The 23,659-nt window shown below is 40.9% G+C and overlaps 1 protein-coding gene across 2 annotated transcripts in view; it reads left to right on the top strand.

Moving 5' to 3' along the window:
• Window positions 1-23,659, top strand: part of c16h19orf67 (chromosome 16 C19orf67 homolog) — a 62,352-nt gene that overhangs the window by 24,743 nt on the left and 13,950 nt on the right. The window contains exons 2-6 of one of the 2 annotated variants that reach the window (XM_073069418.1): window positions 6,935-7,096; window positions 7,178-7,383; window positions 10,997-11,141; window positions 12,810-12,910; window positions 17,289-17,477. In XM_073069418.1, the coding sequence (XP_072925519.1) occupies window positions 6,971-7,096; window positions 7,178-7,383; window positions 10,997-11,141; window positions 12,810-12,910; window positions 17,289-17,477 (767 nt within the window). In that variant the 5' untranslated portion in view covers window positions 6,935-6,970. Of the gene's footprint in view, window positions 1-6,934; window positions 7,384-10,996; window positions 11,142-12,809; window positions 12,911-17,288; window positions 17,478-23,659 lie in introns of both variants that reach the window. The other variant, XM_073069417.1, reaches the window with a different exon arrangement.

Genomic DNA, 23,659 nt, shown 5'->3' with positions numbered 1-23,659 from the left:
TGTGTAAGAGATTATTTGACCCCTCAGATATGCTTTCATGGCATCCCAGACAATCTGGGATGGCACTTCAGGTGATGTATTAGTGTTAAAATAAAAGGTTATCTGATCCTTAATAAATTTTTAAAAATCATCATCCGATAATAAAGTTGAATCGAACCGCCAGTGTTTATTCCTCTGAGGGAGACCAGGAAAGTTCAGAGAGAGAGTAATTGGGGCATGGTCAGAAATCAGTATACTCTGATAGTCACAAGAGTGGGCAAATGGGATAAGTTGGTTATCGAGTAAGAAATAGTCAATTCTAGTGAAGGTATGGTGAACATGTGAGAAAAAAGAATAATCTCTCTCAGTAGGATGAAGGAAACGCCATATATCAGAGATACCAAAATTAGAGAGAAACGATTGGATAGCTAAGGCAGATTTAGTAGGTGATCTGGTAACAGAGGACGATCGATCCAGATTAGGATCTAACCAACAGTTGAAGTCACCACCCAGTATAAGAGAGTATGAGTTTAAGTCTGGTAGTGAGGAAAAAAAACGTTCAAAAAAGTTAACATCATCAAAGTTGGGGGCATACAGGTTTGCTAGTGCAACTTTAGTGTTATATAGTTTACCAGAAACAATAATAAAACGGCCATTTGTATCAGATATTTTATTATGGAGTTCAAAAGGAATATTTGCGTTAATAAGAATGGAGACTCCCCTAGCTTTAGCGGCAAAGGATGAATGAAAATGCTGACCCGCCCACTTTGACAGAAGCCGGGAGTTATCAAAACAACGAATATGAGTTTCTTGAAGGAAAGTAATGTCAGCTTTGAGTTGTTTAATATGTGAGAATACCTTCCTCCTTTTAACAGGGTGATTCAATCCCTTTACATTCCAGCTCACGAATTTAAGTGCACTAGCCATTATCAATTACTAATGCATAAAAGGCAGCAGGCATATAAAAAGTCAAGCAATACAATAGCAGTCTGGGAGCAGAAATGTAAACATAGATTCGTAAAATCAAAACATAAACATGTCCTGAGCAATAAAGAAAAACAATAAATACAGTGAGTGATGTTGGAACTGGAAAATCCACCCCACTCACTCAACCCAAAACTAGACGGCTACCAAAAAAAGCAGCTAGCTCTACCAAAAAAATTAACCCAATATAACTTCCAGATCTGTGTCATTAACAGCAGTTCCGTATAAATACTATAGCAAATAGTAACTAGTTTATGCACTAGAAAACATAACTACAAATTGGAACATCTTCTGCAGAAATATAAAACTTAATACAGAGAAAATCGGAAGAAAACCAAAACTAACCTACCTGTGAAAAATTATAGAAGAATAAAGTAAGAGAAAGGGAAAAAAAAGGGGAGGAAGGGGAAAATTATAAATTCAAGAAGAGTACTTATCAACCATTTACAGAGAGGAGAAAAAAATCAGAGATTTAAAAAAAAGGGTGAAGAAAAAAAAGAAAATAATAAATAAAAAAAAGAAAAAATAAATCAGCAATTAAACTGTGAACCAACAAACAGGGAGGCCTTCAATAAAGACTTCAAACCTCCAAAGCAAGTTAGAGTCAGTTGTAGAACTCTATAGATAGTTATACAAGAATAAAATAGATTACACAAGTACTATTTAAACGTCCATAGGGAAACATTAAGCACAGAATGTCTATTTAAAAAAGACACACCAAATCCAGGGAGAGATTGTCAACAGCCCTTAGAGTTTCAATGAATAATGTCTGAGTGATTAAAGTAAAGTCTGAGTCCAGAAAAAGTAATTTTACTACGAGAAGTACTTATCCACCATTTTAGGAGGTCCGATCGGGTTCCGAAGATGACTGGATAGCCGGAAGACTTGCCACAAATGTTTCAGCCTCCTTCACTGACTTAAACCACTTATATTTTCCAGTATTAAGCTTGATTCGTAAATCGGCAGGAGTGCAAAGACAGGGTTTAAAACCACGATCAAAAAGCACTTTCATTACGCCTTTAAACTCAGCATGCATCTTTAAGGTCTGGGGTGCAAAATCTTCCACAAAGCGAATGATTGTATTTTGGAAAATAAAAGTACCTCTGCGACGTGCCTCCATAATCAGATGGTGTTTTACCTGGTATTGATGAAAGCACAAAATTACCGGTCACGGGCGGGAGCCCAGCATTCTGGGGGGAACGTAGACCCTGTGTGCCCTTTCGAGCTCAGGCGGGTTCGGAAGTAAATCTTTCCCGAATATCTCACAGAGAAACCCGGCGAAAAACTTCACAGTTGATCCCTGTTCGGTGGCCTCTGGCAACCCAAGAATTCGAAGATTACAGCGTCTGCTGTGATTTTCGAGATCCACCATTTTGGAAAGGAGTTTGTTACATTTTTCCTCTAGGCTGGAACAGAGAGTCTCCAAGTATCGAACACGACTTTCTAAATCTTCAGAAGTCGAATCGATGCGAGATAAGTGTTCAGCATGTTTGTCCACTCTATCGTTGATCCGATCCAGTTTGGCTTCCAGCTGTTTGAAAGTGGTTCTAAATTCCTTTAAAATATCGTCTCGGAGTTGTTCGAGCACAGCGCAGGTTTCAGCCGACAGAGCCGGAACTTCCTTTCTCCCGGATTTAGAACTCTTGCTAGACATTGTAAGGTAGATGTGTTCACAGGCAAGTAAAAGAAACCGAGAAAGTTCCTAACTAAGGTTTAAAAAATGGAGACATTTAGTGCAAAGATAGCGACAGTAACGGAACAAAAGTTCGGAGCAGCTAAGCAATCACCATCTTACCGCCATTGCTATTAATTTAAAATCTTTAGAAAATCTCAAGGATGGTTACCTTACTCAGTTATTCCTATTTGTCAAGAAGTTCTTTTTTACCTGTTACTGCATCTTAAATAATCTTATCAGGAAAAAAAGTGCCTTATTTCTTTTCAAAGAAAATTAACACAGGTTCAAGAATATTAAATGAAAACCAAAACTCCTCAGATGTCGATGATTTGAAAAAATAAAAATACTGGAACCAAGAGACCTTTTGCCTCAAAATCATTAACACTAGCTTTATTTCCATGGCTGCTGTCCTGTCTGCTGAGTGTTTCCACAGTCTGCTTTGTTTCTCTTTCTTGGGGAAGAATACAGACAGCAGAAGTACTAAATAAAAATAAGACTAGAAGTGATGAAAATGGACAAGAGCACTGGACAGGGGAATTAGGTTAGTGTTTCATTAGTGGCATTACCTCTGGAGAAAGCTTTGATACACATGTGAAGTTTCTGTATTTATTTCCAATGCATTCTATCTGAACAAGAACAATTTCCGATGCACCTTTAATAAAGCAAATTTCTCCCTAGGCATTATCAAACATTTAAGATTTATTATTGTCATATGCAGATCAAAACATAGTTGTTTTGGTGTCAACAAACAACAAGGTCCAAGAATTGTCCTGGGAGCAGCCTGTAGGTGTCACCATGCTTACAACACCACAGTCGCTTGTCCGTAACTGACTGACTCTAACCGTATGTTTTTGGAGCACCCGGAGGAAACTACAGTTATGGGAGAACGTACAAATTCCTTACAGACAACGCAGTGGAGCATTGACCACAATGATTTGGCACTCTCAATCCGGAGAAAAACCCAGACTCAAGCCGATTATATCCTCCAATGATGACCGTGATTTAACTTACTTGCTCTTCCTGAAAATGCGTCCATCAGCTCTTGCCTTTCCTTAGGTTATTTGAATACTAGATCCATGCCTGTACCAGCAGAATGCCTGCAGTCTGAACAGGGAAACAGCCCGGGTGGCTAAGCTTAGATGTGGATTCCTCAAAGGTCTGCACATTGGAGCCTTCTATATCCCAATACCAAAGCAATTCTGACCCACCACATTATCTTAAATAATATTGCCAACATTAAAGTCAGGAAATCTGTGGAGCAGGGAAGTGGTGATTTCTTGGGGGTGGGAGGGGGGAAAGGTAGGCCAAAGACACTCAATGGCCACTTTATCAGTAACACCTGCACATTAATGCAAATATCTAAACAGCCATTCATGTGGCAGCAACTCAATGCATAAAAGCATGCGGACATGGTCAAGGGGTTCACTTGTTGTTCAGATCAAACATCAGAATGGGGAAGAAATGTGATCTAAGTGACTTTGACTGTAGAATGACTGTTGGTGCCAAATGTGGTGGTTTGAGTACCTCAGAAACCGCTGATCTCTTGGGACATTCATGCACAACAGTCTCTAGAGTTTACAGTGGCAGTCCTGTGGATGAAAATGGCTTGTCAATGAGAGAGGTCAGAGGAGAATGGCCAGACTGATTCAAGCTGACAGGAAGGTGACAGTAACCCAAATAACCACACGTTACAATAGTGGTGTGCAGAAGAGGTTCTCTGCATGCACAACACGTTGAACCTTGAAGTGAATGGGCTACAGCAGCAGAAACCAATGAACATATACTCAGTGGCCAATTTATTAAATACAGTAACTACATAATAAAGAAGACATTGAGCATATCTTTCAATAAATGAGAGCTTGGTAATAAAAATCTCATGCCAAAGCCTTTTGACAAAGGTATTAAAATCTCACTCTCCAGAAAGCTTGTGTAATTGCCCTGGTAGTACTATGTGGCTGGCGACCAAAATTCTGTTTGATAACACAATGTTCTGTAAATATGCACCACATAACTAAAAAACATTCATATCTGAACTTGCAATGCTCAGCTGACTCTGACACCTGGAATTATTTACGAATTCATGCACACTCAGTAATTGCTCTTTCCACCCATTAACTAAAATCTTAATTATTGAACTTTGCTGACAGGTCCAGGATTTATTGTTCATCCTAATTCCCCCCAAGAAGGTGGAAAATCTTCTTCTAAACCATCGCAGTTCTTCTAGTGAAGTTCTGCAAGCTATAGACCATTTTATGAATACATTTATAGTCATTTGATGTGTGCCCTGGTTTGGATTTGAAGGTTAACCTCCTGGTGGAGACAGTCAACATGGCAGTTCCCTGTGTTCCTCTTGGTAGAAGAGGTCAAGGTTTTGCAAGATAGTGTCAAAGAAGCGTTGGGGAGTTTTGGAGCGAGACCATAGTACTCTATTGATACAGTGAATGTTCAGGGTGGGGTTGTGTGAAGTCAACCAGCTGCTTTGTCCTGATCAGTGTGGACTCGAGCATGGACGAAGATGTACTCAAAGTTCAAAGTAAATTTATCATCCATATCTATAGACCTCCTGCAACTCTCTTGGGCACCGGACTGGAATGCCTCTGTCAAGACCCAGTGCAGACTGTGGACTCAGAACCTGGTTTATTATCACTGATACAGGGTGTCACAGTCATTAACCTTAATTCCTTCTGCCAAGGTAGAACAATATCAAGAATTGCGCATTTCCAGATTCAAGTACATTTATTATCAATGCATCTGTAAATTATACAATGTTGAGATTTGTCTGCTCACAGCTAGTCAATTCCAACATACATTCCAATTATTCTAATATTTCATTTGGCATCCAATTACCAATATACAACATGAATGAACAGGGAATGACCTGATTGAGTGTAATACTCCAAGAATACTCTATAATATCTTAGAATAAGGCAGCCTATTTGGCCTGTTATAACTCTTTAAAAAGGCTATCTGCTAATCACATCCCACTGCTCTTCCTACCCCCTACCAAGTGAATGGAGTTTATTTCTGAATGTTATTATTGAGAAAGCTGCTTCCAACAATGTTTCTGGCAGAGCAACATCTCAGTTCATTTCCTTTTGTTGTTAACCATTATTTTTTGACTATGTACTCAAGCACAACTTTCGGCCCAAATCCTCAATGAAAGTGTGAATGGTTTGAAAGTACTATGAGACTTTGGTATAAGGTTTTAGCTTTTTATTGAGGCCATCCTTCCCTTGCTACCCAGTCCTACACTGCTTCATTTAGTTACAAGTATCCGGCATCCTCTTTGACTTTCTACCATCAGGCAGGAGACTCCAATGCATAAAGACAAGAACGGTCAGGATGAGAAACAGTTTCTTCCCTCAGGCCATTAGGCTTCTGAACTCCCTGCCCCATTGCATTCGAAGTGTCAGCAGTTAATTTGTTCTGTACCCTACAATATTTAATTTATGCACTTTACTTTGTTTATTTATGCAATTCATGTATAGAATTTTTTCTTACTTTCCCCAAGTTATTGTGTGTTACATGTGTGTTATGTGTACTACAGTGCTTTACACCCTGGTCCGGAGAAGCATTGTTTCATTTGATAGTATATGTGTATCGTTAAAGGAAAATAAACTTGACTTGACTATATTAGATATTTTTAATGAAACAACATAACCCCTTTCTAGATTTTTTCTTTTGCTTTTTCATTCAGATTGTGGACATCATTGGCTACATTCGTTGTAAATCCTTAACTGCCAAGTAGCAGCAAGGACTATTGATTCCCTTCCCATCATGACAAACCAGAGTTTCAGATTATCATTACTGAGATGACAATTTTTCTTCCCATCTTTCCTCCCCAAATCAAAATTAATTAATTAAATTCTCCAGCTTGTAAGCTGGGGCTTTCTTGGCTTGGTCCTGAAACCTGGCAGCTGCTCCAGTAACGTAACTGCTTTACCAGTAAAAACCTGCACAAAAGGGGCAAGAGTTAACCAAATTGCTCCATATGCAATAAGATCATGGCCAAGGCTTTGACTTAACCATTTCCTCTGTGGTCATAAAATCCCCAATTTTTTTTAACCCCGAGCATCAAGTTCTACCTTGAATGTCTGCAATGACTGAGTGACCACAGCCTCTAGCGTAGAGTTTCACAAGTGCACAAGTAAAGGGAATTTCCCATCTCAGTCCAGCAGCCCTAGACTTTATCCAGAAACAACACTACCTCATTGAGCTAGAGCAAGCATCCTCCCATCTCTTTTGTAATGCCACTTTTCAATGAGATCACTTCTTATTCTAAGTTTGTTTGCACAGGAACTCTAGCCAGAGAAGGAATAATCATTCTACAGAATGGAAGAGAACATTAGCAACGGGCATGAAGTGCTATCATACAAGAGGAAAGACAAGTCTATATGTTCCTTCTCAGTGAAGGTGACCAACATAGAAACAAACTGGGCTGACCCAAACTCCTACCAGGTAATGGGGCAGGGAAAGCCAATGAAGAGGAATAAGGCATTTCTCCCCAGTTTGGACTATCCTAACTTTTCAATCGTGCAGGCATCACAGGACTCAGCGATGCCAGTGCAGAACAATGACACGCTCCAGCTGTTGCACCAGGGAAAGGACAACCTGCAATGTGGGGCAGATGAGAAGATGCCCCAGTACGATGTCACACTGATGGAAGAAAAGCTTCAACCAATAGAACAGCAGCTTCAATATCTGCTGAAGAAAGCAGAGGAATTCCAGACACACTTGGTCTACAGGTACATAACCTCTTATTTTGTTACTTGTTTCAAGTTCTTTACCCCTATACAAACAAGAGTATAAGAAAAAGTGAGAATGAACTGTTTTGCCTTAAAGTTTGGTAATTCCTTCTATCTCCACATCACTTTATTTTAATGTTGGATACACTCCACGAATGATTAGCCATTACCTTCTAACAAGGTAGATAATCCTAGAGATTTACAATCCTTATGTGAATTTCTCAGGCAAAAATGACCAACTTTTCCTGAGACCACAAGACATAGACCCAGAATTAGGCCATTTGGCCCATCAAGTTTGCTCTGCCATTCCATCATGGCCGATTTATTATCCCTCAAACCCATTCTCCTGCCTACTCCCAGTAACCTTTGATGCCTTGGCTAAGCAAGAACCTATCAACCTCCGCTTTAAACATACCCAATGATTTGGCCGCCACAGCCATGTGACAATGAATTCCAAGATTCGCTGCCCATTGGCTAAAGAAATTCTTTCCCATCTCCATTAGAAACAGACAGCCCTCTAGCCCTAGACCCTCCCCCTAAAGGAAACATCTCTCCACATTCACTCTATCTAGGTCTTTCAATGAGATTCCCCCCCCCCCCCAACATTCTTCTAAACTCCAGCATTTACAGGCCATGGCACCCAAGTCCAGCCCCTCCAAGACTGAAGGCCACAAGACCTTAAGATAAAAGAGCAGAATTAGGCGATTTGGCCCATCAAGTCTGCTCCACCATTTCATCATGGCTGATCTAATATTCCTCTCAGCACCAATTTTCTACCTTTCCCACATATCCCTTCATACCCTGACCAATCAAGAATCTATCAACCTCTGCCCTAAATATACATAAAGACACAGCTACCTATGGCAAAGAATTCCACAGATACACCACTCTCTGGCTGAAGAAATTCCTCCTCAAAGGAGGTCACTGTCACCTGGTCTTAGACTCACCCACTATATGAAACATCCTCTCCACATCCACTCTATCAAGCATTTCACTATTCAATTGGTTTCAATTAAGTCACCCCTCATTCTTCTGAAGTCTAGTGAACACTAGAATTCACATAAAACACCCTGCTTATGACAAGCCTTTCAATCCTAGAATAATTGCTTGTGAACCTCTTGAACATTTTCCAGTTTCAGCACATCCTTTCTAAGGGCCCAAAAACTGCTGACAATATTCCAACTGAGGCTCACCAGAGCTTTATAAAGTCTCAACATTACATCCTTGCTTTTATATTCTAGTCCTCTCAAAATGAATGTTAACATCACATTTGTCCTCTTTACCACAGATTCAACCTGCAAACTAACCTTTAGGGAATCCTACACAAGGACTCCCATCCCTTTGCACCTCTGTTTTTGTATTTCCTCTCCATTTAGAAAACAGTCAACCCTTTCATTTCTTCTACCAAAGTGCATGACCATACACTTCCTGACACTGTATTCCATCTGCCACATCTTTGCCCATTTTCCTAATCTAAGTCCTTCTGTAGCCTCTCTACTTCCTCAAAACTACCTGCCCCTCCACCTATCTTCATATTATCTGCAAAATTTGTAACAAAGCCATCAATTCCATTATCCAAATCTTTGATATGTAACGTAAAAAAAAGAGAATCAGTCCCAACAAACTCCCCTGTGGAACACCACTAGTCACCGGTAGCCAACTAGAAAAGGCTCCCTTCATTCCCACTCTTTGCCTCCTGCCAATCAGCCACTGCTTTATCCACACTAGAATCTTCCCTGCAAAACCATGGGCTCATAACTTGTTAAGCAGCCTCATGTGTGGCAACTTGTCAAAGCCCTTCTGAAAATCAAATATACAACATAACTGATTCTCTTTTGTCTATCCTATTTGTCATTTCTTTAAAGAATTCCAACAGATTTGTCAGGCAAGATTTTCCCTTGAGGAAACCATGCTGACTACAGCCTATTTCACCATGTGCCTCCAAGTACCCAGAGACCTCACCTTTAACAATTGACTCCAACATCTTCCCAACCACTGACATCAGACTAACTGGCCTATAATTTCCTTTCTTCTGCCTCTCTCCTTTTTCCATTCATTCACTCAATCCCACAAGAATTTGGGATTCAGAAGAATGAGTGATTTACTTACTTACTGCTCGTTACACTGCTGGCACCTCGGGTAGCAATGAAGATCCTCCATCTCTGTCTGTCCTTTGCTATCTTTTCTATTGTGCTCCAGGGTCCTCACTTCTGCCTCTACAGTATGGCAGCACATTGAATGAGTGATCTCATTGTCATAAATTCAGAAAGATACAGCTCGAGAACAGACCCCTCAGCCCATCAAGTCTGCACCAACCATCCATTTAAACTCATCCCACATCTTCAACTCCACTCACTACAGACAATTTACAGAAATTAACTAACCCATCAACCCACACAATTTGGGATGTAGTTAGGAGAATGGGTGAAGGGAGGGGGGCTTTTTTTTTTGCTCAGCCTTGACCTGGCCTTTACTCAGATGATATGGGAACTTTCACAAGTTACAGAGAATCCAGATTACGTTTGAAGAGCTCCTTGATAGGAGGATCTAGGACGTGGGAAATGCTTAGTAAGCCCATCAAACTTGTTCTTTATTCCTTTTCCTACGAGTTCCCAATTCCTCTTCATTCCTTTAATATCATCTTCAAATATATTCATTGTGACCCCCAGTCCCAAAGGGCAAAAGAGACACAATATCCTGCACAAAGAAATCCACCCAGATCCAACGAATGCGGACAAGACATTTATCTCAGTGTCACATGCACCTGTTTTAGATTTCTTGCCTGAAGAATATCTCAGTCTAACTGAAGGGTCTCAAGCAGAACAACTATCCATTTCCCTCCACAGATGCTATCTGGCCAGCTGAGTTTCTTCAGCAGCATGATTGTTTTTGTTTTTGCAGTCTTATGTCTGAGAATTGTTTGCCAAATTTTAGTGAGCATCAGCTCAGTTTCTTCTGATTTTAGCAACTTCTCTGATCCAAAATTCAACATCTGCACTGACTCAAGTATTGTCTTTGTAATTTGGCAAATTTGCACAGTTCTGTTGCACAGATGCTCTGTACAATTTGACCAAGATTTACTTGCTCTAGTATTCCCACCTTTCAATAATATCCAATATAACATTTGCCTTTCTAACCACTTACTACACCTGCATGTTAACCCTCACTGAAGAGCAAGAGGTCCCATTATAAACCAGTGTCCCAGATTGTTGCTTGTTGTGCCGTGTTGTTCTGCTGAGTACTGTGTGCACGCTATGTTGGTACCAGAACGTGTGGCAACACTTGCAGGCTGCCTCCAACATATCGTTAGGTTGTGCTGGTTGTTAAACACGAAAGGGGCATTTCAATGTCCATGTGACAAATAAATTAATCTGAACCTGCCTAGAGCCCTTGTTTAAACGGTATCAGCCCAGCTGATGAGTTACATTCAGAAAACGTGACCACTGCAGGGGAAAAGGAAAAAAAACAAATGCAACAAATGGAGTAGAGACAGAAGTGCTACTTTGGAGATGTGAAAGGTCCCAAACAATTAGAATGTTTATTCCATTACACGAGCCTATTAATGTCTTTGGTCTGCATCACCATGGTCTTCATTTTGCTTCCATCCCTACAGTAGAGACCGGATCCACAATGAAGAGTTTGCAAGGGCCGTGCCCATCTTTGTGAAAACCTGCCAGCCGTACTTTGCCTACCTGGAGTCCACAGCGAGGAGCATCCATTCCGACAGGAAACCTCTTCCCGAGTATATCCAGAAACGGGTAATGCATCAGGTGTGGGCTGGCAAGGGGCTCTAACAATTGCTCCCGAGCTGAGCCGGCCCACCCTGCCAGACAGAAATGGCACCCAGAATTAAAGGCTGTTCACAATCTGTTTCTTGGCTAATGGTACCTACAAAGAGCCAATGCCTTCAACCAGGAAATATAGTTTCCATGGTGTGGGGTACCGATGTAACCTAACAACGTCCAATTATGTAACATTTTTTAACAAAAAAAATCCTTAAAAGGAGTTAGGATAGGTAGCCAAAAGTTGGATCGAGTGGCAGATTTGAAAGATGGGGAAGTGGAAGTGTTGGGAGAATTTCAGAGCTTGGAGGTTTACCAGTTAAAGGGCACAGGTAGCAAAGTGAATGACCAAAGATAATCAAGAGGTCTAACGTGGGCAGATTCAAGTTTTATAAGTAGGAGGGGAAGAAAACCAAGGAGCTGTGAGACAACAGATGAACCTTAAAGCTTTAGAAATCTAAAACTTTTGAGTATTTAAAACTGATTTTACTTTCAAGATCTTGTACCTGCAGAAGTATTATGTGAGACCCCAACGTTCCTACCGCCACCAAGTGGAAATACTTTAGCACTTAGTATTAAGACTGCTTGAGAATGCTGTAGTTACAAAGGAGAAAAGCTAACGCTGCACACTGACATTCCTCCATTTCCATTTCTGAACGGCAGTGTTAAACTAAACTAAGGGATAACCGAATCGATGTAATTCTCTGCCCAGGAGGGCTGAAGAGGTCATTACCACATATTTGAGACACGGCAATAGGTTTTTAAGTTGAACAGAATGGATTAGCGCAGGAAGGTGACACTAGGGCAAACAATAATCTATTTGTAGACGAGGGGCTAATTGGCATTCTTCCCTCACATTCAGAGAGTGACCATAGGACACTGAGCCCTGTGAAGTTTTATTTCTAAAAGCCACTCAGTTTGACTGTAATAAAGCAGAAAATGTTGGAAGCTCACATTTGCGGGAAGTGAAGCTGGTCAGGTTTCAGGTCCAAGATCCATCAGAACATTCAGATTTCCAGCATATGCAGCATTTAAATACATTTTAACTTGGCCCTGTTAACACTTTTTTCTTCAAAGTAAATCATATACTACCTCAAGGTTCATTTTCTTGCAGACATATGCAGGAAAAAAATACAACACAATTTATGATAAACCATATATAAACAAAGAGTGACAAACAACCACAAAAATTAATACCAAGAACATGGGTTGTAAGGAGTCCCTGAAAGTGAATCTGCAGGTTGTAGAATCGGGTCAGTGAAGTTATCCACATTGGTTCAGGAGCCTGATGGTTGTAGGGTAATAAATATCCCTGAACTTGGAGGAGTGGGACACAACGCTCCTTTTCCTGCTTCCCGGTGGCAGTAGCAGGAAAAGGACGTAGCCTGGATGGTGAGGGCCGTCGATGGTGGATGCTGCTTTCTTGTGGCAGCACTCCACGTCAATGTGCTCAGTGGTGTAGAGGGCTTTGCCTGTGATGGACTGGGCTGTATCCGCACTTTCTGAAGACTTCATTCCTGGGCGTTGGTGCTTCCATACCAGTTAGGAATACTCTTCACTTTGTTATAGAAGTTTGTTATAGAAGTCTTGCAATGCACGTTGTCCATTAGCAATGTCTGCCCATTACTTACTATGGTTTCTTAGCTTTTACAGTTCTCACAGCAGCTGGCCTCCAGTCTAGAGCGGCTGGTGCTAATGTATGCATCCTTTGGGTTCATCTCACTGGAGGAGACTGACCCCTGCAGGTAACAGGAATACTTTACTTTTAAAAAAACCTTGCGGGATACAGACATTAATAAAATAGTGACAAACTCCAAGAACTCTGTGTACCTTTAAGCAGCCGTACGTAACTCACATTCTGAAACTGTGAAACTGCTAGACTAAATAGATAAGGACAGATTTCTGTCCTGTAGGACATTACTGAATCAGATGAGGTTTAATCCTTTCAACACATGCGAAATTTTTACTTCAAATTACTTGAACTTTAATTTCCCAGCTATAGTTTTAGAATGACCTCTTGATCAAGAATTTCAACCCTTGGGATACCACAGTGCAGAGTAAATATATTATCAAAGTACATAAATGTCATCTTGTACAACCCTGAGATTCATTTTCTTGCAGGCATACTCAGTAATTCAAAGAGCCATAATGGAGTCAATGAAAAACCCACAACCAATGTGCAAAAGACAAACTGTGCAAAAACAAATAATAATAAGTGACACATAGAGAACACGAGATGAAAAGTCCTTGAAAGTGAGTCCGTAGGTTGTGAGGACAGTTCAGTAATGGGCAAGTAAAGCTGAATGAAGTTATCCCCACTGGTTCAAGAGCCTGATGGTTAAAGGGTAATAGTTGTTCCAGAACTTGGTGGTGCGAGTCCAGAGGATCCTGCACCTTCTTCCTGATGGCAGAGCAAGAAGAGAGCATGTCCTGGGTAGTGGAGGTCCCTGATGATGGACGCAGCTTTCCAGCAAAAGCATTCTATGCAGACGTATGGGGAGGGCTTTACCCATGATGTACTGGGCCATATCTATTAAATTTTGTACGATTTTCCATTCAAAGGCATTGGTGAATCCGTACCAGGCTATAACACAACCAGTCAATATACTCTCCACCACGCATCTATAGTAGTCAAGGTTTTAGATTTCGTGCCAAAGTTTTGCAAACTCCTAAGGAAGTAGAGGTGCTGCTGTGCTTTCTGTAACAGCGCTGAAGTGCTGGGCCCAGGGCATGTCCTCTGCAATGATAACAGGTTTATAAAGTTGCTGACCCTCTCCACCTCTGATCCTCCAATGAGGACTGGCTCATGGACTTCCTCCTCCTGAAGTCAATAATCAGCCTCTTGGTCTTGCTGACAGTGAGTGAGAAGATGTTGTTGAGGCACCAGAAATCTAGGTATGATTTACGGAGGGCTAGTTCAAGGGCAAAGAGACAATTTCAAACAAGGTTGGAGGTGACATTAGATGCATGGCAACTCTGGCAGGGTCTGCAAGACATTACTTCCTACAAAGCGAAACCGGATAGCATGAATGGCAGTGACGCTTCACTACCAGATGAACTCAACGGCTTCTATGCACACTTTGAAAGGGAGAATATAACTATAGCTGTGAAGATCCCTGCTGCACCTGATGACCCTGTGATCTCTGTCTCATAGGCTGATGTTAGACTGTCTTTAAAGAGAGTGAATCCTCGCAAGGCGGAAGGTCCCGATGGAGTACCTAGTAAGGCTCTGAAAACCTGTGCCAATCAAGAACATTTTCAACCTCTCACTGCTATAGGAAGTTCCCACTTGCTTCAAAAAGGTAACAAGTATACCAGTGCCTAAGAAGAATAATGAGGGCTGCCTTAATGACTATCGCCCGGTAGCACTCACATCTAGTGATGAAATGCCCTGAGAGGTTGGTTATGACTAGACTGAACTCCTGCCTCAGCAAGGACCTGGACCCACTGCAATTCGCCTATCACCACGATTGGTCAACGGCAGATGCAATCTCAATGGCTCTCCATGCAGCTTTAGACCACCTGGACAACACAAACACCTACGTCAGGATGCTGTTCATCAACTATAGCTCAGCATTTAATACCATCATTCCCACAATCCTGATTGAGAAGTTGCAGGACCTGGGCATCTGTGCCTCCCTCTGCAATTGGATCCCCAACTTCCCAACCCGAAGACCACAATCTGTGCAGATTAGTGATAACATCTCCTCCTCGCTGACGATCAACACTGGTGCACCTCAGGGGTGTGTGCTTAGTCCACTGCTCTACTCTCTGTATACACATGACAGCGTGGCTAGGCATAGCTCAAATACCGGCTATAATTTGCTGATGATACACACATTGTTGGTAGAATCTCAGGTGGTGACGAGAGGGCGTACAGGAGATATTCCAACTAGTGGAATGGTGCTGCAGCAACAATCTGGCATTCAATGTCAGTAAGATGAAAGAGCTGATTGTGGACTTCAGGAAGGGTAAGATGAAGGAACACATACCAATTCTCAGGGGGTTCAGAAGCGGAGAGAGTGAGTAGTTTCAAGTTCCTGGGTGTCACGATCTGAGGATCTAACCTGGGCCCAACATATTGATGTAGTCATAAAGAAGGCAAGACAGCAGCTATACTTTATTAGGAGTTTGAAGAGATTTGGCATGTCAACAAATACACTCAAAAACTTCTATATTTATACCATAGAGAGCATTCTGACAGGCTGCATCAATGGCTACTGCATGGGACCGAAAGAAGCAACAAAAGGTTGTAAATTTAGTCAGCTCCATCTTGGGAAGTAGCCTACAAAATACCCAGGACATCTTTAGGAAGCAGTATCTCAAAAAGGCAGCGTCCATTATTAAGGACCCAGGGCATGCCCTTTTCACACTGTTACCATCAGGAAGGAGGTACAAAAGCCTGAAGGCACACACTCAGCGATTCAGGAACAGCTTCCTCCCCTCTGCCATCCGATTCCTAAATTGAATCTTTGGATACTACCTCACTTTTTTTTTAAAAATATACAGTATTTCTGCTTTTGCACATTTTTAATCTATTCAATATACATAATTTATTTACTATTTTTTTCTCTCTGCTAAATTGTATTGCATTGAACTGCTGCTGCCTAGTTAACAAATATCGGGTCACATGCCAGTGATAATAAACCTGATTCTGATTCTCATTGAGAAAGGCAGGAGGCATGGGATCCACAGGTTCAGTAGATTCAGAAATAGTTTGCCCAAGAGGCAGAGGGTGGTAGCAGATGGAGCACATTTTGCCTGGACGGCTGTGGCAGTGGTGTTCTTTGTGGTTTTTATAAATGAATGAGAAAGTGGAAAGGTGGGCTAGTTATCTTTCAGATGATTTGAAGGTTGCTGGTCTTGTAGATAGTGCAGATGATTGTCGTCAATTACAACAGGACCTGGATAGGATGTAGGATGTCACTGAGAAGTGACAGGTGGAGTTTAATCCAGAAAACTGAAGTGATACACTGAGTCAAACTCGAAGGCAGAATACAAAGTTAATGGCAGGATTCTTAGCAGTATGAAGGAACTGCAAGATCTTGGGATCCACATCAATAGATCACCAGAAGTTGCCATACAAGTCGAAAGGGTGGTTTAGAAGGCATATGATATGTTGGTCTTCATTAGTTGAGGGAATGAGTTCAGGAGCCACAAGGTAATGTCACAACTATATAAAACTCCGGTCAGACTACACTTGGAGTATTGAAATGTCATCTGTACTCTTTTCCATGGATGCTGCCTGGCTTGCTGAGTTCATCCAACATTTTGTGTGTTGCTCAGATTTCCAGCATCTGCAGATTTTCTCTTGTTTGGGGAGGATGGAAGGGTTAGCTTGTTTTGGCATATGCTAAGAGGTTCGCACAATATTGTGGGCCAAAATGCCTTTACTGCCCTAGGTTCTAAATTTATGATCAAAACTTATGTTTCCATATGCTACCTTGAGTTTCACCTTTTTTGGAGCCATTTTCAGGAAAGAAATACAACATATTACAAAACTAGACAAAGACTAATGTATAAAAGACAAACTGTACAAGTCAAAACAATAATACTGAGAACAGGAGTTGTAAAGAGTGTTTGAAAGTGAATTTAGATTGGAGAATCAGTTCAGAGTAATGGTGATTAAAGTTATTTATGCTGGCTTATGATTTTGAATGTAATAAGTGCCCCTGAACCTGGTGGTGTATCTCCTGCCCAGTGGGTGTAGTGAGAATAGGGCAGGGCCTGGATAGTGAGGGTCTTTGACGGTGGGTGCTACTTTCTTGTGGCAGCACTCCATGTAATTGTCCTCAATGATGGGACTGGGTCACATCCACTACTTTCTGTAGACTTTTGATCCTGGGGATTGCAACCAGTCATGATACTCTCCACTGAGCATCTATACAAGGTTATCAAAGTAAATTGACATGCCAAATCTATGCAAGCTAGCAAAGTAGAGGTTCACTTATCCAAATCCCTCTTCTAGTAAATCTCCACATGGTGGAGCGAGGCAAATGTTAAAACCTTTGTTTAGATAAACCATGTGGAGTCAAAGAATGAAACATCATTTCCTCTTAGGACATTCTCCCACTTCTACAAACACTCAACTCTTCAGATTTATAATAGAGTTTGCCTTTCCAGCATCTCCTACTTCTACAGAGGGGAGTTTCGTCTTGGGCCGTGCTTTTGCGTCTCCATCTACCGCTACTGTATGCCCGTCCCATATACAGTAACAAAGGAGCCAAGCCAGCTGTTCAAGAAAATCCGGTGGAACGTGGACATCGATGGAGGGACAGCTTTTGGTGATACAACAGAACCATGCACAGAATAGTAAGTATGAGAGGTTGGGGGGGTGGGGAGGGGAGGCAGGGGCTCAAGGACAGCCCATGACAGAGGACACAATTAGTCGCTTTATCCAAGCTTTTGCATTTGGTTCAGTCCAAATGGCTTGCAGAAAATGTAATTCTTCCATGAACTGTGATGGGGGCGGAATGACAACATCCTACAACCACTGTCGTGCCTAGCAGTTTATTTTTATATAGAGACACACGGTAGAAGACCCTTCCAGCCCAACGAGCCCATGTTTAGAATATGGGAGGAAGCTGGAGCACCCAGAAGAAACTTGTGCTGTGATGGGAGAAGATCCAAACTCCTTACGGACGGAGGAAGTAAACACGGGTCACTGCTGCTGTACTAGCACAACAGTAACTGTTAGGCTTGGGCTACAGTGCCACCAGCTGAAACTGGCGGTTCATCACCTCTGTAGCAGGGCTCATCTTTGGCATTTCAGGATATCAGCCAAGATGTCTTGTGCACGTTGGTGGGGTGAGGGTGGCTGTTGAAGCAACAAATGAGGATAAACTCTTTGTGGGAAGGAGGGGGTCAGGGAGATGGTCTTCAGAACAGACAGTTGTGGGAAGCATTCAATACTGTACTTGTTCAATTAACACCATAGTTGGAGACTAATTGGCTCACTATTCCATCCCAGCGTGGCCCATCGGGACCAGAAACTGAGCACAATCTTCTCGTTTTGGACAATTAAAAAATTCTATAGTTTTGTAACCAACTTGGTGTGTACAATCCTACTTCTCAACTCAGTTTGTCTTTGAAAGTTCAATTAATCAAAAGATACTTCCTGTAACTGATTCCTCCCCCCACCCCACATGGTTTCCAGCATTTGAATGTGTCAGACCACAAAGCTGTTTATTAAACTACTAATGCTTTTAGGTCAAACCCCACTCATCCAGTTATTCACCACTTTACTAAGAGGAAAAGGGTCTTATCCACTTCTTATGCCCCACTGATTCTTCAAGATGGCAGAGGGGGAGAAGAAGAACAAATCCAACACTAGCAACTTCAGTTTGCCCAATCCTTCCTCAGTTAAAATTTTAAGTACTGACAACATGCATTTAAAAAGGTCTCAGTTATTCTTTCTTGTGCTACCTCACCTTTCCAGTGACATGGCCTTGGAGACAGTCCACAGTACTCCAAATGCAACTGTGATTAAGTCAGATCTTCCTGTTTATTTTCAATTCCATGGCCAACTGGAAGAATCCCAGGTCCTGCTTTCATCTCTTACCTTCTACCCTTGGAATGAATATCAATGGATGTCCAGTCCCTCACTGCACAACTTCTCATCCACCTTCCTCCCAAAGAGCTATTACCCAAACTCCCTGCTATTAAGTTTCATTTTCTACTTCTCTACCCAGAAAAATTTGCCAAACCACATGACCTCTTCTTACAGCCTTCTTCTAATCACACTGTTAACCTTTGGTATCCTCTGCAAGTTCCTACCCCCCACCCCCCCCCCCCCCCGCCCCCAGCTATAGCTCACAGACCTTTAATACATAGTCACACAAGAAAGTACCCGAGCACCAAGTTTGGAAACCCTCCCAACAATTATCCAGGTGCACATCCATTGACCCTTTTTCCTATTGGGATGATTTGGATCCAATATACTGTCTCAGATACTCTACCCTCCAAGACCCACTACCTTGATTAACATAGGAATATTCTCGTCTCTTCCCCCCACCCCCACACACAATGTTGAGGCTTTAAGCAGTAAAATGTGTTTTGAAAATGCCTGTAATGATTTCCCACTTTGTTGCGTCCCGGTAGAAGCTGGTTGCAGGTATCCAAGCCCAAATGAGCCAGGCCTCATTGAGTACACGGAGGGGTGGGGATGAACACATAGAATACTGGATTGGTACCTCATTCAGATTGGAGTTCTTAAAAAAATATCCCCCTTCTAAAAATGGAAGAAAATCCAAAAAATGGCCCACTTGTAAAAGTGGGGGGCTCTGTAGCAGGGAAGGGTTAGATTAATCTTAGAGTAGGTTACAAGGTACTGGGTTTGATCAAAATGGATTTCCTTCTGATGTACAGTGCCTATAAAAGTATTCATCCCCTGGAAAGTTTTCATGTTTTATTGTTTTACAGTACTGAATCAGTGGATTTAATTTGGCTTTTTTTGACACTGATCAACTGAAAAACTCACGTCAAAGTGAAAACAGATCTCTACAAAATGATCTAAATCAATTACAAATATACAACAAAATAATTAACTGCCTAAGTATTCACCTCCTTCACATCAGTATTTAGCAGATGCATCTTTGGCAGCAATTACAGCCTTCAGTCTGTGTGGATAAGCCTTTACCAATTTGGCACATCTGGACACTGCAATTTATCTACATTCTTTACAAAACTACTCAAGCTCTGTCAGATTGCATGAGGATTGTGAGTGAACAGCCCTTTCCAAGTCCAGCCACAAATTCTCAATTGAATTCCAGGACATTAACTGTTGTTCTTAAGCCATTTCACTGTAGCTTTGTCTTTCTGCTTGGAGTCATTATGTTGCTGGAAAACAAATCTCCCTAGTCCGTTCTCTTGCAGACTGCATCAGATTTCCCTCCAGGATTTCCCTGTATTTTGCTGCATTCATTTACCCTCTACCTTCACAAGCCTTCCAGGGCCTGCTGCAGTGAAGCAGCCCCACGGGATGATACAGCCACCACCATGCTTCACAGTAGGGATGATGTGTTTTTGATGATGTGCAGTGTTTGGCTTACAACAAACATAGCATTTAGTCTGATGGCCAAAAAGCTCAATTTTGGTTTCAGACTATAGAACCTTTCAACTGACTTCAGAATCTCCCACATGCCTTCTGGCAAACTCAAGCCAAGATTCCATGTAATTTGTTTTCAGTGGCTTTCTCTTTGCCATTCTCCCATAAAGCTGTGACTTGTGATGCACCCAGGCAAGTTGTATGTGCAGTCTCTCCCATCTCAGCCACTGAAGCTTCTAACTCCTACAGAGTTGCTATAGGTCCCTTGTGGCCTCCTTCACTAATCCCCTTCTTGCATGGTCACTCAGTTTGAGTTTGGCCTGCTCTAGGCAGGTTTGCAGCTGTGCCATATTCTTTCCATTTAATCGTACTCCAAGGGATATTCAGTGAATTGAAATTTTTCTTGTGCCCATCTCTGACTTGTGCTTTTCAATAATCTTTTAGTGGAGTTGTTTGGAGTGTCTTTTTGTTTTCATGGTGTAGTTTTTAAACCAGGATACTGATTCAATAGCAGTTGGACCTTCCAGATACAGGTATATCTTTACTACAATCAATTGAAACACCTTCACTGCACAAAGGTGATCTCTATTTAACTAATTAAGTGGCTTCCAAACCCAACTGGAAACACCAGTCATAGTAAAGGGACTAAATATTTATACAATTTTTTTTTGTAATTTATTTTTTTATTGAAGTTCATCATCAAACAAACATTTCCATAAGATGTATTTCAGACATTGTACATATATATCATATAATCACATATCACAAATCACCACAAAGTATTTATCTGGGGTATACACTTATAGAAAAGAGCAGAAAGAAAAAACAAGCAAAAGGAAAAAACTATGTACAAGTAGGGAGTGATTTTTTTTTTAACAACATATTCATTGATTTGTGAGAATAAAATCAGGCCTATGAGGCATTATGTAGTTAAACCATTTTTCCCCAGTATGAATCAAATTGGTCCAGCTTATTATTAACAGATGCTGTTAACTTCTCCATTTTGTAAATGTCCATTGTAATTTCCATCCATGCATTTAAAGTTGGGCTCTCTTGTGATAACCATTTCCTAGTAAGAGTCTTTTTACCAGCCACCAACAGTATATTCATTAAATATTTATCTCTTTTCAACCATTCTTGAGGTATATATCCAAAATATATGGTCTTACTCTCTAAGGGTATTTCACATTTAAAGATGTCTTGTAGGGCATTGTGTATCCCCCTCCAATAGTTTTTGATAACACAGCAGTCCCAAAAAATGATAATGATTTGCATTTTGATTTCCACAATTTCTCCAGCAAACAGGGAGGTTACTATCATAATGGGATTTATGAGAGGATGTAATAAAATATCTTATCAAGTTTTCCATCCAAACTCCCTGCATTTCTGTGAACTGGTACACTTCCATTGATATCTCCATATTGTTGTCCATTCTTCCTCAGATATAATTATCCCTCCTTCCTTCTCCCATTTTGTTTTAATGTATGAAGTCGAATGTGTTTTAAGATTTGACAACCCCTTATACATGCTTGAAATGTTTCTACTACCATTATCTGAATAATATGCTTTTCTGAATAGCTCTATCAAGCATGTACTTGCCTTGGTTACATTCTTAAGCGTCTTATTAACATATTGTCGCATCTGTAAATACCGATAAAAATCTTATTTTTCTAATAAGTATTTCTCTTTAAGCATTTCAAAACTGAACAGTGTTCCTTATTTCATTATGTTGCAAAGAACTGTTATTCCTTTAGCTGTCTAGTCCTTAAATCTAACATCCAATTTATTTGGTGTAAAGTCCAAGTCATATGCACACCATTTAAGAATTGCAATATCTCCCTCTAGATTATATTCTTTTATAGTAGTTTTCCATATTTTAAGAGTCAATTTCACCCATGGGTTATCAATAGTATTTATGTACCTTTGCAGGTTGTTATCAGCCAAAATTGCTTGTATGGGGATGGGAAGTACCCGCTCCTCAATGTTTTTCCATTCAGCGTCATATGATGGGTTGCACTAACATATCACAGCTCCAACTGTGCTGCAAAATAATAATCTCTAAGAGAAGATAAGCCCCATCACCCGTTTTCCTTTGCTAATTGCAAAGTTTTGAAACAAACTCTAGGCCTTTTACTCTGCCCAATATACCTTGATAGCATCTTGTTCCATTCATTAAATTGATTTTGATTAATCTCTATTGGCAGGGTTTGAAAGAGATATAATAGTCTGGGCAGTATATTCATTTTAAAAGACTCAATCCTTGAACTGAGACTGAAAAAAGGAATCAGGTTCCATCTTGCCAAATCTTGCTTAATTTTTTTTTAATATAAAGGCTGATAATTACATTCTGATAATTTTGCAAAATCTTTTTGGCATAATGATGCCCAAATATTTGAAAGACTGTGTGCTATGCCTAGGGATATCTACTTTCAATTTCTCTTGGTGGGCTACAGTAATATGAAAGTAATTGGGTTTTATCTATGTTGATCTTGTATCCTGATAATTGACCATACTGTTCAAAGGATTGCATCAATTTAGGTAAAGAGTATGTTGGTTGTCCTAGATAGATCAAAATGTCATCTGCGTAACAAGCCAATTTATGCTCTGTCCCTTTAATAGTAATTACCCTGATATCTTCATTTTGTCTGGTGATAGAGAAGGAGAGCGCTCAGACCAAAGATGCAGGGGAAAAGGAAGAAAAAGATAATAAAGTTGATCACATTGTTAGGGATAAAGAGAGAGGAAGAGGTGGAGAGTTTCTTAAATTCATCTATTTTAATGCTGGGAGCATTGTAAGAAAGGTGGAGGAGCTTAGAGCATGGATTGATACCTGGAAATATGATGTTGTAGCTATTAGTGAAACATGGTTGCAGGAGGGGTGTGATTGGCAACTAAATATTCCTGGATTTCATTGCTTCAAGTGTGAATCGGAGGGGCAAGAGGAGGTTGTGTTGCATTACTTGTCCGAGAAAATATTACAGCGGTGCTTTGGCAGGATAGATTAGAGGGCTCATCTGGGGAGACTATTTGGGTGGAATTGAGGAATGGGAAAGGTGTAGTAACACTTTAGGTGTGTATTATAGACCACCTAATGGGGAGCGAGAATTGGAGGAGCAAATTTGTAAGGAGATAGCAGATATTTGTAGTAAGCACAAGGTTGTGATTGTGGGGGATTTTAATTTTCCCCACACATAGACTGGGAAGCCCATTCTGTAAAGGGGCTGGATGGTTTGGAGTTTGTAAAATGTGTGCAGGATAGTTTTTTGCAGCAATACATAGAGGTACCGACTAGAGAAGGGGCAGTGTTGGATCTCCTGTTAGGGAATAAGATAGGTCAGGTGACAGACGTATTTGTTGGGGAGCACTTCGGGCCCAGTGATCACAATACCATTAGTTTCAATTGTTACGAACCCCATAACTGGGTGACTTACCAGCAAAGATAGAGAGG

The sequence above is a fragment of the Hemitrygon akajei genome, chromosome 16 (genome assembly GCF_048418815.1).
Source record: "Hemitrygon akajei chromosome 16, sHemAka1.3, whole genome shotgun sequence".
NCBI classification, from domain to species: Eukaryota; Metazoa; Chordata; class Chondrichthyes; order Myliobatiformes; family Dasyatidae; genus Hemitrygon; species Hemitrygon akajei.
Note: the sequence above shows the minus strand (reverse complement) of the source record. Positions and strands in the feature narration are given on the sequence as shown.